Source organism: Magnolia sinica, chromosome 19, assembly GCF_029962835.1.
Source record: "Magnolia sinica isolate HGM2019 chromosome 19, MsV1, whole genome shotgun sequence".
NCBI lineage: Eukaryota > Viridiplantae > Streptophyta > Magnoliopsida > Magnoliales > Magnoliaceae > Magnolia > Magnolia sinica.
Window position 1 is genome coordinate 63,887,272 of NC_080591.1, and position 16,230 is coordinate 63,903,501.

General features: G+C 35.2%; 1 protein-coding gene across 3 annotated transcripts in view; it reads right to left on the reverse strand.

The window, feature by feature from the left end:
* Positions 1-16,230, reverse strand: part of LOC131235482 (probable 3-hydroxyisobutyryl-CoA hydrolase 2) — an 82,356-nt gene that overhangs the window by 46,669 nt on the left and 19,457 nt on the right. The window contains exons 2-3 of one of the 3 annotated variants that reach the window (XM_058232673.1): positions 15,743-15,822; positions 14,880-14,963 (exon numbers count right to left, since the gene is read on the reverse strand). In XM_058232673.1, the coding sequence (XP_058088656.1) occupies positions 14,880-14,945 (66 nt within the window). In that variant the 5' untranslated portion in view covers positions 14,946-14,963; positions 15,743-15,822. Of the gene's footprint in view, positions 1-14,879; positions 15,122-15,742; positions 15,823-16,230 lie in introns of those variants that run through there. The other 2 variants (XM_058232670.1, XM_058232671.1) reach the window with 2 other exon arrangements.

The following is a 16,230-nucleotide window of genomic DNA, read 5'->3' on the forward strand; positions in this document are numbered from 1 at the left end:
CGGTGTGCGGGACCTAGCTTAGGATCGCGTGCAAATGTCGGATATGGTGCGAAGGTTGCCGGAATTTGTCCGGAAGGACCGCGAAAGCCAACGGAATGGTACGGACTAGGACACCGGTCTTACAACTGGAGTATACAGAAAAAGGAGAAATCCTAACTCCCAAATACAAAAAATGAAAATAAAAATTAAGAGTTCTTCCTAAACCTAGAACCGTAATGAAATGAGTTCCAAAGGTTAAGTGTTTTGTTGCCCACACAGCTTTTAATGCCAATAGCCATTCAAGATGGTACCTAGATAGTGGATGTTTGAGACACATGATAGGTGATAAGGCTATATTCTCAAACATCAACGAAGTAAATGGCTACTCAGTTATCTTAACTTACCTCTCTTTGAAAATATTCTATATGTTCAAGGATTAAAACGTAATATTTTCATATCACAGATGTGAGATATTAAATGAAAAAAGGAAATGTAATATTGAATGGTCGCAGAACGTCTGAAAATTGCAATGTAATTGATAATTCTTGCTTAACAAATGAGACTAAACTATTGCATAAACATCTTCGACATGTAAACTATAGAGATTTATATAAATTGAGCAAAAGAGTTCACTTACGTGGCCTGACCAAATTAAAAAAGTTTGAAAAAGTTTGTGGCGTATGTCAAATAGGCAAGCAAATTAAGAGTAGTCACAAGAAAGTGAACTCCTTAGCCATGGCTAGACCTCTTGAAATTCTCCTTATGGATTTAGTCGGATCAACTAGAATGGAGCGTAAAGGTGGAAAGAAATATTTTCTAGTTATAGTTTATGACTACACTACATACACTTGGGTAGCCTTTCTAAGAGAAAAAACAGATACTATTTATGAAGTTAGGAATTTTTTTAAAACATAACATATCTAGATTGAAAAAGAGTTATTTGTTATCAAAATTAGAAGTGATCATGGTACCGAATTTGAAAATAGTAATTTTGAGAAATACTGCAATGATCATGGTATATTGCATGAATTTTCTGCTACAAAAACACCGCAGCAAAATAAAGTAGTTGAAAGAAAAAATATAATTCTTCAAGAGATGGCTAGTGTAATGCTAAATAGCATGAACCTACCAAAAAATTTATGGGCTGAAGCTGTTAGTACTGCATGCTATATAATTAATAGTGTTTATATTAGAAAAACTAAAAACAAAACAATTTATGAATTATGGTTTAATAAAAAGCCCACAGTTAAAATTTTTCAAACTTTTGGAAGCAAATACTTTATTTTACGTGATCAAGAAAATTTGAAGACAAGAGTGATGAGGGAATATTTATAAGTTATCCTCTAAATAGTCGGGCATACCGTGTTCTTAACAAAAGAACTGGGGTGATATAATAATCTATAAACATTGTGATAAAGATTCGACAGATAACACCTAGTCCTGATTAAGATGATGATGATGTCAATTTGATTAATATACCTGACTCTTCATCTATAATAACCCGAATTAATTATGACCGTCTAATTTTAACCATTGATCAATATACTAAATTAGCCCAATATGACCATTGATCTACAAGATCAATTGGTCCAATCTCAACCATTGATTTGAACATATCCAATCCAATTGTTCGTTAACTAATAAATCCAACCATGCATTTAACCATCCATCCAATGATACAACCATCAAATCATCCATATGCTGAAATCATCAGAATACTCATCCATCCATCTAAACTGACCGTCCATCTCACTTGTCATGTGGCCACTTACAATTCTACCCATCCATCTCACCACCAATCCATAGGTACATCCCAACGTCCATCCCCCAATCACACATGAACTTATCTAACCGTACATTTATCCACCCATCTATCCATAAATCCATCAGTCCATCTATGTATACATCGATCGATCCATCCATCTACATCACCCATTTATGCACCATTGAATACATCACAATCATAGGTTAATTCATGCATCAAATATGTACACCCATTTTATGCATGCACACCTCTCACACATGCTACATGCACACACACACTTATCACACATGTGCACACTCATGCGGCACACATGAGATGCATGGTCCACGTGTGGCATGCACACACATATGGCACACGTGCATGTAGTGCATGAAAATTAAGAAACATGAAACACATGTTTTAAATGAAGTGAAAATGAAAATAAAAGAAAGAGAAACGGTAAGAGATTAAAGGCTTTCTTTCATACATGCGACAAGTGTATAAGGAGCTTATAAAAGGGGATGCATGAGAGAGAGATGCATGGTGAAAATGTGAAGTGGAGTGTGCTTTGTCGTGAGAAGAGTGAGGAGAGAGAAGACAGAGAGAGAGAGAGAGAGAGAGATTTAAAAAAAAATAAGAAAGAGAGGTTGCTCACGTTGGAAAGAGAGGGAGAGAGGGAGAGAGAGGAAAAAAAATACTTTTTTCTTCTTATAAAAAATGTGAGTTTCTCTCACTTGATGTTATAAAAATGTTATTTATTTATTTTTTTTGTTTGTTTATTCATTTGCACTTATAATTATTTTTTTCCATCTTAAATGTTCTTTTAATTTGATGTAATTGCTTAGTATGCTTCCGAAAATGTGTGTAAATTTTATTTTAGTTTTACTTCAGATGTTGTTATTTTAATATGCCTCAATTCGGATTTTATATCGTCTTATTGTTAATCATACCTTGAAAATTCAATTTTTATTTAGATTTTAAAAATTATTTGTAGGAATCTTGAGTTTATATATTTATATTTTTTAGAGATTCTAAGATCTAATTGATTACATTGCATGTTTATTTATTTTTTAAATTTTTTATAGAAATTCAATCATGTACAGACAATTTACATTGACAAAAAATTTTATTTTAAGTTTGATAAATTATTTTCAATATATATTATGAATTCAACCAAAGAATAGCGATCGTTGTATATTTTTAGAAATATTTATTTCATGTAATATTGAAATCATACATGACTAGAATAGTTTTTGGAACACCAGAAAATAAGTGGGGCAATCAAGTCCACTAGGTTGAAAATCCCTAAAGCGTAAATAGATAAGGCGATTAAGACCCTTAGGTTGAAAGTCCTAGACACCCAACTGGTACCTTTGAGAACCTCTACTGTACCCTTTGAGTGGGTGAGTATATCAGGATTGTAAAAGGTTCTCACTATCAGGTTCGGTAGGGTAGTAGTCTGACCAACTAGCGTACAAATGGATCTCTCACCAAGTGCCCTTTGGATTGGTGAGCATGTTACGTAAGAGGTTCCCATTGCCAGGCTAAGTGTTGTAATGGCGCGAGTGTTGGCCAACCGGTGTAAACTGGCTCTGGTGTTAAAAAGAATAAACCGCACTTGTTATTATGGAGTATAGCATATGTCGATTTCATTCATTCATTTTTCTTTGAATTTACATCGAAAAATCTTATTTATTAATCTCCTCATCCGCTGCTTTACCTAAATATGTATTGTATCTTTTAGTACATTTTATTCAGATTATATGATGTTATTTTTGAAACCTATGTTGAGATTACTCACTAAGCTTCGCAGCTTACCCTGTTGGGATTTTAAAATTTCAGGATCAGGATATTGTAGAGGCGCTTAAAGAGATTTTCTTTTATTTATTATGTTTCTTTAGAATTTTCTAAATTAGTGTAATAAACATTAAATATAGTATAATAGTATGAAGATGACATGAGTTTGGTAATAATCTTGAATAGTCGGAACATTGATATTTTATTATTTTCTAAATAAATGTTTGATTATTTAATTTTTGGATGGTTATATTTTATGAATAAGAATCATTTTGTTAACATATGTGTGGATTATAAAATGTAAACATACAAAACATAAGTCATGCCTTCGGGTACGGAATCGGGGTCGGATATACCCAAGTGCCAGATTTCTGAGCGTGACATCATCTAAATTAGACAATATTGAGTTAAGGTTAGTCAAAGACCATCCAACTATTTAAATACTTGGTAACCCTCACACTGGTGTTCAGAAAAGAAGAAAACTAGAAAAAATATATAATTTGTTTGCTTTACTTCCTAAATTTAACCGATTAATGTAAATGAAGCACTCGCCGATGAAAGTTGGATAAATGACATGTAAGAAGAATTAAATCAATTCATTAGAAATGATGTATGGTATTTGGTTTCCAGACCTACTGATAAACATGTGATTGGAACCAAGTGGATTTTTTTAAAATAAAACTAATGAAATGGGAAACATTTTTAAAAATAAGGCATGATTGGTTGTACAAGGTTATACTCATATAGAAGGTATTGATTACGATGAAACCTTTGCACCTATTGCGCGCCTGGAATCGTTTAGATTATTTATTTTCATTACATGCCATAAAAAAATCAAAATTTATCAAATGGATGTAAAAAGTACTTTTTAAAATGGTGATTTGAATGAGGAATATTATGTTGAACAAACAAAGGAATTTGAAGATCCCAAACTTCTAAATCATGTTTATTGTATTAAAAATGCTCTTTATGGTTTAAAACAAGCTCTCAGAGCGTTGTATGAAAAGTCGACTAAATTCCTAATTAGTCATAATTTTGTTACGGGTAGTGTTGATAAAACCCTATTCGTTAAGAAATAGGATGATCATATCCTAATAGTTTATATCTATGTTGACGATATCGTTTATGTATCTACATGTGCTAACCTATCTACTGAGTTTGCAGATCTAATAAAATCCAAGTTTGAAATGAGTATGGTCAGTGAACTAAACTATTTTCTTGGATTACAAGCCAAACAACTTGAAGATGGTATGTTCATATCACAAACCAAATATGCATTGAACCTTGTAAAAAGGTTTGGCTTTGAGAACGGTAAGAATTTCGATACTCCAGTGAGTATAACTCTTAAACTCTCAAAAGATGAATCAGGTAAAAGTGTAGACTCTCGACTATACCACAATATGATCGATAGTCTTCTGTACTTAACTCTAGTAGGCTTGATATTGCATTCAGTGTTGAAATATGTGCTAGATTTCAATCTTATCCTAAAGAATCACACTTAATTGTTGTTAAATGGATAATCAGATATGTCATAAGTTCTGTGAACCTAGGCGTATGGTATTCACATGATACATCTATACAAATCATAAGATATACAGATGCAGACTGGGCAGGAAATGTTGATGATAGAAAATCTACCAACGGTGGATGTTTCTATGTTGGAAACTACTTACTATATTGGCTCAGTAAGAAACAAAACTCTGTATATCTCTCTACTGCTGAAGATGAATATATTGCAGCGAAAAATGCTTGCGCTCAGCAAATATGGATGAAAAGAATGCCAATTAATTATAGAATTACACAAGATACGATGACATTATATTGCAATAATTCAAGTGCAATAAATATATCTAAAAATCCAATTCAACATTCTCATACAAAGCATATTGACATACGATACCATTATATTCGAGAATTAGTTGAAGACAAATCTATCATGCTAGGATGCATTCAAATGAGAAGCAACTTGCAGATATGCTAACTAAGCCACTTGACAAAGTAAAGTTTTGTAATCTAAAGCATGATATTGGATTATGTATCGTTAAATAATTATTTTATTTCTTTTTATGCATTTATGTTTATGTTATTTTCTATGATGAAATGCATGAAATAAAAAATAAAAATTAATAAAAAATAAAAAATCAAAATTTTTGAGATTTTTCGACTAGCCGAGCATGGGCTTAGGCTAGCCGAAGATCGCGTGGGTTTGCCTCTAAAAGGGAAAAATTTTCAAATCTATTTCATTTCTTACCTTCTTCCTCAGATAGCCAGTGCCCCATTCAACCAACCCATCTTCCAAACTCACTTGTAAGTGATTTATTTTTAAATTCCTTTGAGTATTAAGTGGTCTAATACTATATTAACATATTTGAGTAGATTTTTCTTCATTCAAAACCATTTTTCTTGTAGGTTTTGCTTCAAATCTGATCTACTATTTTTCCTCTATTTTTCTTTGATATTTTTCTTGTGCATTCTGAAATGGAATATAGAACTAAGAAAATGGTTCATAAGAATCACACCGGTTCATCTTCAAAATCAACTCCTCGTAGTGTATGGACCCTATGGTCACCGAAGGATGATCCGGAATATGTTCAAGACTTTCACACAAGGGATATAATCATAGAAAAAACTATTAATTTAGACCACATTGCTAGGTTTTGTCTAGTTCCTATTTTTTCGAGGTTGGTTGGGAACGCATTTTGAGTTGGGGTGGAACGGCTTACTGGTCCATAGTGCAGGGCATGTATACCTCCATATGTGATGTTTCTCCTGAGAATCTGACATTTTCAATTAAATTTATAGAAGAAACATTCACAATAACACCACACATTATATCTACATTAATGGATATAGTTGTTGAAGATGATGGAATACCAATCACGACATTATCAGAGAAGATGTTGAACTCTGAAAAACAAACCATCACTTGAGCATTATGTTGTTTCAATGTTAAATGGTGATCGGGTAATGCCCTTCTTGCAAACCAAATGCTCCCCAAATACCGCGTCTTACATCAAATTTTTACGTCTAATGTGTATCCTCGAGCTGGGAATAAGACTGATCTTACTCTCTTTATGCTTAGAGTATTTCATTCTGTTGTATTAGGTATTTGTGTTTATTTGCCTTCTTTAATTTGTTACATCATTATTCAGTTTCGCTTGCATCCTAAGCATGGTTCGATTCCCTTTGCTCATCTTATGACTTACATTGCCTTTCACTATAACATTTAAATTTCTATGTATGAGGCACCAGAATTCGAACTCCCATTTAACAATTCTAGCTTAAATATGATGAACCTCACTCCTCTTCGTGGAAAAAATGAAGAAGAGAAAGCGCAACCTACTGAAGAGACAACAATGAATGATATTTTTAATGAGTTAGACGATTTAGATGATCCAGCTGATTCTGACTACCACCCCTCTCAGTTTGATGATAGACTATCTACATTGGAGGAGAAAGTGGAGTCTTTACATGTATCGTGGGCTTCATTGTCGTAAACCCAACAGTCTACAATGAAGTACATGAAAAAGTACTTCCATCACATCAACTGGAGTCTGCGGCTAAATGATCCTTCGATCTGTACCATATTCATTTAGGTCAGATTAAACTAGATTTATTTCTTTTTCAGACTTTTTTGGTTATGTACTTGAAACTTATTTTGAGACTTCTCTTAATACTTTGAATGCCTTGATTATGTGCTTGCTGACAGTTGCCTATTTTAGATAATATAGTTAACTATTTCTTATGCTTATCCTAATTTTTTTACTACATGCTCCTTCTATTCATATTATTTCTTCTATTCTTCTTTTGTTAAATTGTGATAAAAAAGGGGGAGAGAATGATGGGCTAATAATATGCAAATGCAATGCTATATATTATGAGGGAGAAAATGTACATAATGAATGTATGGATGCTCCATGTGTATTTCATAGGGGGAGTGTTAGTTAAGCATCATCAGTTGTGAGTTGAAGATTACAAGCTACAAAGACTTCAAGGGCAGCTTCTATGTTAAATCTGTGTATGGTCGATCTTACAACAAAACGCGTATTTTTAATACTAAATGTTTTGTCATGAAATTGACAAAGGGGGAGATTGTAAGTGCTAAGATATTGAGCACACATAGGTTGTTAAATTTTGTAAGACAAAACCACTTCAAAGAAGATCAAGCTCAAGATCAATCTATGTACAAGAGAAGATGAAGCTTAAGATCAGTGTATGTTTAAGAGAAGATCAAGCTCAAGATCAGTCTATGTTTAAGAAAAGATAAAGCTCAAAGATCGGCTTAAGTTCAAAAAAAGATTAAGCCTAAATTCAAAATGAAGTCCGAGACAAAGTTTAAGCTAAAATGAATAAGATATTTGATATATCTTAGGTGGTATAAACCTTAGAAAGACCTTAGGACTAGGTGCTTTAACAAAATATTTAATCATGAATTTTTATATTTATTTTTGCCTGGAATTCGGCCAGCCTAACTTTTGGTTTGGCCAACGCAACTTCAAGCGCGAAGCAAATAACAACTTTTGTTGAAAATTCGACTAGCTCGAGTTTTGGTTCGACTAGCCCAAACTTGGAATTCGCATAGCTCAAGAAAGTCTGGGTCAAATTCCAGCAACATCAACTTTTGGAATTCACGGGAATTCAGCCAGCCAAAAGGAAAATTTGGCTAGACGAATTGTGTTGTTCGTCCAGCCGAATTTTGGATAATTCTTATCATGTGCAAACCAAAATCCGTTGAACAAAATCCTCTGAACTCGGGCTAGTCGAAGTCTCTCTCAGGCTAGCCGAAGTTCCAACCTCTTTGCCTATAAATTGAGTCTTTCTCTTATTCCAAATTACACAATTTAACTATCAAAATTCTTTTGTAAGAGAGAGAAAAGCTCAAGTAATTGGTGAGCTATTGGTTGGTATTTATAATTTATTTAAATGGCTTATTTAATTCTCTTTAGTTTCAAATGTTTTAAGTATAATCTAAGAGAATAAATTATACTCCTCTATCTTCTAAGAGAATTGAATTAAGTAGCATTTGGGTTTTAAAAAATCAAAATCTATAAAACCCTAGACCCTTTCTATCTGACTTCTACATTCAAGAAAGAGATCTTTCTGTTACATCCTATATGATTCAAGATAAGTATACCTTCTAAAACTCTGTTTAGGTTTTTCTATGATCTCTTGTGAAAATCTAAGTTGAGGTTTTGTTTGAGATAGCCTGTGAAAATCTCAGTTTGGGTTTTTGTTGTGATAGCCCGTGAAAATCACAAGGAACTGTATCAGGTTATTAAGGTGACCCTATGAAAACCTTTTTTTATAGTGAAAGCCAAAATTCCGAGGGAAGTAATTTTGGGAGTGGAGTAGGTATGAATGTTTTTAAAGTACCGAACCACTATAATTCTTTGTGCTATGTGGTGAATGCCTTATTTTTATTTTTGGTGGATTCGATGTATTTAATTATTTCAGTTATGTAGTGAATGTTGTAATTCTTTAATTTACTCTTACCAGTTTGAAGTTTTGTTTTTGAAAACATTCGTTAAATAAGGTTGTCTTGCCTAAAATTTTCGGTGAAGGTTGTCTTACAAATTACTTGAAATCAAGGTTTCAATACTCAAGCAATTGAGATTATTGTATTATTTACATATTCAACCCTTGTTTCAATAATTTGGCATTGTCCTATTCACCCCCTCTCTAGGACATCACAAGCTCTTCATTTCATGATGGATGGGCAACTACACCCCGATCCTAAACCCTAACCCCAAAAGCCTAAACCATAGGAACCCTAACCCTAGAAGCCTAAACTATAGGAAACGCAATCCTAAACCATAAACTCAACCCATCCAACCCAGTCAACTAAACCCTAGAGCCTTGAGTCAACTCGGTGAGTCAACTCACTAAGTCAACTCACCTAGTTAGCCTACTCAAGCCCATAACCCAGTCAACTCACCCAGTCAAGCCCAATACTAAGCCCGAACTCAAGCCCAATTCTAAGCCCAATCAGAGAAATGGTCGAAACTTTAAAGAACTAACCCTCATAACAGAGCCTTCACATGCTCGGAGGATGCTGCCTGCCAAAACAGGGAGTCCAAGTGGGGACTGGTGGCAGCCAGGTTGTCATCAGCCATGTAACACTCCCCATCTTTTAGGAAGCATCCCTCAAGCATGTTGGTTACTCCTTTTTCAAACCATAAGTGTGTCAATAAGGAGCATTTACTCTGATGCCCAACTCTTAATCCAAAATTACCATTTTACTAAGTCATCCAACCCATGAGATGATTCCATGTGACAATCTCTAATCCCAACCATTCAACCAAATTTTACCCTTAGGATCACCAGGAATTACAGGAAAACTGGATTGGGAGATTGTAAATAGCCCCCTCCCTTTCTCATTTCAACTATCCACTCTCATTTAAAATCCCTTCTCATTTCAAGGAGAGAGCCTTAACCACCACTTAGCAATTCCTCCACCAAGGAGAGTGAGAGAGAGAGAGAGAGAGAGAGCCCAACCCCAATCTAGCCTATCTTAGCCAGAGTCCAAGCCTCCTAAGTCACACAAGTTCAAATCTGAGTCATTCAATCTAGCCTTGTGACACTAGCATTCATCCTACTATCCAAACCTTTATTAGTTTCATCAAATCAGTTCATCAATATCATGCAACATTCATTCCTTTCTTAACCCCCATGCTCTTCATATACATTAGCATCATAGTGCATCTCATCATCTTCATCACATTAGACTAGCGGGCGTATGCTTTGTGGCTTGTAGATATAATCGGATCTTATCCATTAGAAACCTTAGCCAGTTAGGTGTTATTTTATCATATACATTGCATTTCATCATTTTCACCACATTTGACTGGTTGGCGTATGTTCTGAGACTTGCCGATATAATTGTAGAAGGTCCAATAGAAACCTCAGCTAGTTTGCCATCATTTTATCATAAGCATCCATATGAAGAATCTCATACATCTATATTTGCACCCTACCCTTGCTCATTTCAAACATATGCTCTGCGGCTTACCGATATAGTCGGATCCTTCCCATCAAAAATTCAGATTGATTAAACACCTCTACTATAGCACTGTATTACATTTTATATATCATATTTATATATTTATAACACGCCAGAACTACCCATATTCTTCAAAAATTATTTAGATCTTATGAAGGAAAAACCGTACATGTCTATAGATAGAGTAGGTGCCTAACACCTTCCCTCTTTGTAACCATGGTACCTTACTCAAAATCTCTAGAACGTAAACTTACGAGTCATCTTAGGGTTAAGGACTCACGGTTTCTCAATCTTAAGTGTTTTTACAGTCTCTAACCGATAGTAGAATCGTAATAATTGGCTATTGGTGACTCTGGTAAAGTATAACACCTTAACCCCCTTTTTCAAAAGCCCTCGAAGGAGGCAACTCGTGGACAACAATAGAGTAGATATCCCGTACCCATGGTTCATCACGCCCTTCTCCTCGCCGGCATCCATAAGGAGATATGTGGTCGATGATCAATTAGTGAAAAATAATAGAGCTTGTACGAGAGAAGAGGAACGATCATGAAGAAGAAAAAGTGCTAAAAAAAATGATATAGAAAAGAGAAGAATTTAGAAAGGATTCTTGACTACTATTATTCTACCCTATTTATATCCATTCCTATGAGAGCCAATCAGAAAGGGACACATGTTATTTTATAAGAGTTGCATAGTGTATTTGAGATCTGTGGAGATACCATAATAGGATTTTGTGGTAATACAATTGGCATTTATCGAGCAACGCCACATCATACACTAAGTGAGGGTGGTTGAGCGAAAAGTGGACGAATTGATAAGGAGCCTGGAGCAATTATCATGATAGGTGGCAAGGAAGGCAAGTAGTGCTAAAATTGTTTTGATAATCGTCAGGACATGGGAAGCATTTAGATGATTGATCTAAGGCTATGAATAATGAAGGAAGTCAGTAGAAGAAATTGTCTCATACCAAACAAACCAATCCAAATCAAACTTATCTCTCAATTACTTTATACTCAACATTATCATCATCATTATCAGTCATTTACATTCCTTAGTGTAATCGTAGTAGTAACAGTAGCAGTAATTAAGTAGCCATTAACTCTAGTTGTAATTTAAGTCTATGCTCATATGTTGGATTCAATTCAAGTATCAAGTAAGTTTTCCATTCGAAAAGGCACTTTGCAGTTGTTCTTAGTGGCCGACTACAAGAATTTCCTTTTTGTTTTATCTAAATTGAAAGTCCTTTCGTATGGAAGCTAAAGGTGCAACCCATCTTCAGAGGACGAACCCCACCCTCTGATAATCACTTGATCATTTCAAACATTGTGCAAGTGGCTAAATAGGTGACCGATCTTATTCGATCTAAGTCACATACAATTGATTTCGACGTATTTGCCTATCTTAATGCTTGACGTCATAGTCGTTCAATTTGAATTGAGCCACACATTTAATTCTGGCACACCCGCATTAACCACATGACTGAATTTGAAATCGAGAGACAACATATTTTAGGCACGCCCGGTGGGACCCTATCTTTGGTTTACCTACTAGTGCGACATTGTGAATTGATTATTTAGAAATATAAATAGGATTAATCAAATCCCTGGGGCCGAGCCCTCAACGCTAAACGCACCACCTCCGATTAAGGATTTACTGGTTCCAATGTCCCTGAATCGTTGAATTTATATACTAGTTCGACATTCAATCCCAACAATCATGAATAAACATTGACCTCCGGAACTGTTTCTCCATAAGTGATAATGGTCACACTTAGGGATGTGCAACTAAGTATCCAACATGTTCAGGAATATGGGAGAACTCACGCAGAGTTGGTACACACTCAAGCTAAGAAATTTTATGTTTAAACTAAGAATGTTAATAGATAAATGGCTGACCAAACTGAAGCCATGGATCAATTGATGGCCATCATTATCGAAAGAGCACCTACGGTGACATAGTATAATACCAAAGGAATTTTTGTCTGTAATATGGCTCAACCACTGTTGATACCTCCCTTGCAGTGGAACATACCTCCCATTTCAATCTAGGATGGATAAAATGCTCCATTATCTGCTGAGTTCAGGAGATTTATTGTTCCTTAAGAAGGAAATAAGGATATACCTGGGGGGACAGTCCTTCCTTGGGAATTAACCGTATTATGGAAGACAAAACCAGTTAGGCCTTGAACCTCTTCCAATGACCGAATCATGCCATTTGAATTCTGATCAAATTATTCAAATAGTTTAAGTAACAGGCCAATTTCTTAGCCGTATTACTACCTCGGTCCACCATAATATCTATTCATAATAGATTGATCAACAATCTCCATTGTCACAATGGATATTCTCGTTTCTCGACCAAGACAACCGATTTTTTCGTTTCTTAATTAAGATGGATGAATTCGACCAAGATAACCGAATTTGTTGTTTTTTGACTAAGATGGCCAAATTTGGCCAATTTGCCCAAAATTAATAGTTTTACATGGCCAAGCAATCACATTTATGGTGCTAAACAATGAATTAACATCACATTCACCTTTTACCAAAGGTGAAGCAATGTGGGGGCAATGTTGTACCCTATTTCTAACCATTCTTAGTAAACTCAATTGGAAAGGATAATTGTTATAGCAAGGGAAAGATATGAAATTTTAAAGATATTCAAGGATACTTGGAGTACTTTTTACAAAATCACAACTGACAGGATGACAAGACATGTAGTAGTTGAAAGTAATTCAAAAGCAAGCCAAGTGGCCAAGAGTCATTCAGGAGGTCGACCAAGAGGGCAACCAAGATAAAACCTTGGTAAATAAAGTGAAGTGAGTGATCGATAATTGTACTAAAGGGTAAAGAGTGGATGAAAGGCATCCAAAAGTAAACCGAGCGGCTAAGGGAAGTAAGGAAATGGAATACGACTGAGAAGCTTGCTTGAGTAGTCAAAATGGAAAGATGCGGAGAGTGGGCAAGCGACTGACAAAAGAAATGTGGCTGATGTATGGCCGATGATCGATTAGTAATTAAAAAAAAAAAAAAAGAGCTTGGTCGAGAGAAGATGAATAGTCATGAAGAAGAAAAGTACTAAAAGAAATATCTAGAAAAGAGAAGCTAGAAAAGCTTTTCGACTACTATTGTTCAACCCTATTTCTATTTGTTCCCATGAGAGCCAATCAAAAAGGGACACGTATAATTTTATGAGAGTTGCTTGGTGTAATTTTACGGTAATGCAGCTGGTGTCTATCGAACCACACAACGTCATCTACTAAGTGAGAGTAGTTGAGCAAAAAGTAGTCAAATCAATAAGGAGCCTAGAGCGGTTATCAAGACAAGTGCAAAGGAAGGCAAGTAGTGCTAAAACGGTTACGATTACAATATGGACATGGGAAGCATCCAGATAATTGACCTAAGGCTATAAATAATGAAGTCAGTCAGTAAAAGAAACTGTTATGCTAACCAAACTGAACTTATCTTTCAATTACTTTGTACTCCTTAGTATTATTATTATTATAATTATCAGTCATTTACATTCATTAGTGAAACCAATAGCAAGAATCAGTAGTAGTAATCAAGTAGCTGTTAACTCTAGTTGTAATTTAGGTTTACGCTCATACACTGGACTCAGTTCGAGTATTAAGCAAGTTCCTCATTTAGAAATGCGCTATCCAATTGTTCTCTGCGGCCGACTATACGAATTTACTTTTTGTTTTATCTTTATTGAAAAGTCCTTTTGTACTAAAGGTAAAAGTGCAACCCATCTTAAGAGGACGAACCCCAACCTTTGATAATCACCTAATTATTTTAAAGGTTGTGCAAGTGGTTGAATAAGTGATTGATCTTATTTTATCTTGGTCACGTACAGTCAATTCTAATTTATCTGCCTATTTTGACACTTGGGGTCATAGTCATTCGGTTTGAATTGGGCTGCATATTTAATTTTGACACACCCGCTTTAACCATGTGATTGAATTTCAAATTGAGAGACAACAACACCAATGGAAATAATTTGAAGGGTGGGCATCACCATGTACAATATTTCCAATCGTATGGCCCACCTAAAAAATGGATGAGATTGGCTTTTGATACCTATGCTTAAAATTAGGTATGTCAATTTATGATCAGATTGGATTTTTAAAATATAATGCCCACAAAGCTGTCAGATGTTCATAAATTACAAGTTCCTTTTTCCTCCTTCAGATACACCAGTTATGCGTAATTCTATATGAACAGTATTTTGGACCTTTTATCCTCTGTCCGTGTAGTGAAAGGATCCTTTCGGTGAATATAAAGGATTAAAGCATATTATTAGAATATCATCTACTAGGAGGAATTTCTGAATAAAAAATTCAAAAAGAAAAACAAAAAATACCGTATTTTCTGTGACGACCCGAAACTTTCCATTCATGGATAATCCAGCTCCACCTCCCATAATCATTCCATTAATGAGACAAACCTTCAAACATGTTTCTTCGTTAGTATCGAGAAGGCGGTTCTTGTTGAGGAATATTTCTTGCAGCTGTGGAGCCATCTCGGTGTTGTGTATGGAACCCGTCTAACAGGGCCACCCCGCCATGAAATTTGGACCCTTGCAATCAAGTCAATCCAATCATAAAGTGGACCATCAATTTTTGGCTGGTTCATTTTTTGTCCTATGTACCCACCTAATGATCAGATTGGCCAAATTTTTGGGGTGCCAGATTTTCCTGGTTGGGTGAAACCACACACACACTCCTCATGGGCCGTACACGCAACTAGCTGTGTGAAATTCTCATCTAGAACAGCTGTAGTGAAACATCTGGTTTTTTTATTTTTTTATTTTTTTTATTTTTTATTTTTTAATCAGACCAATAATTTGCTAAGAGGACATTGGAACATAAAACTTACAAGGAAACTATTATTGGACAAGATTTCTATTAGGAAGCTTAGGGTGCGTTAGGTTACACCAAATATCATCAAATTTGTGGCATTTCATGATTATTCATCTAACTTGGCTCAAGATTACATGATATTTTATGAAATGGGATGCAACCAAACACACACTTAAGTAAGAAAATGCTGATGTGGGTCCGGTTGCATGGCACAGTGGTAGACAGAATCTGTTTCAACACAGAGATTAGGGGACTGAATGCCCATGTGGTGTGGGTGTTTGTTTGTGTGAGTGTGTGTGGTGTGGGTTTGTCTGAAAAAAAGAAAAAAGAAAGGAAGAAAAATGATGTGATAAGTGCGACTGACCTGTGGCTTCTTATATGTAGCCAAAATATAATCTAATATAAGCTGATTGCTGTAGAATTTTGCACCATAAATCCAGTGACCTAGCGCATGCAATTAAATTTGTTAAAAATAAAACGAATGTGATTATGGGTTTCATGAGGTGGAGCACAAAATTCGGACGGTCCACTAAATGAGCCACCTCAGAAAATAATCAAGGCTAACTTTTTTGGCCTAATCCAAAAATCTGGAGGGCCGTAACAAGGTGAGAGGCAAATCAAGGGCCTCACTTTGTTATGGTTTACCAGATTTTTGGATGAGGTGAAAATTTTAGCACAGGGCATATGCGTGGGAAATTGTGCTATGAGGTTGACCCCACCAGAGCTTCCCATGAGTTTGAGTTCTATAGGCCCCACCATGATGTGTGATGGGCATCCACATCATGCATTTTGTAGGTCCCCTCTAGGTTTTGTGATGTGCCAAAAATCAGTAGTAATAGGTGGGCTACAACA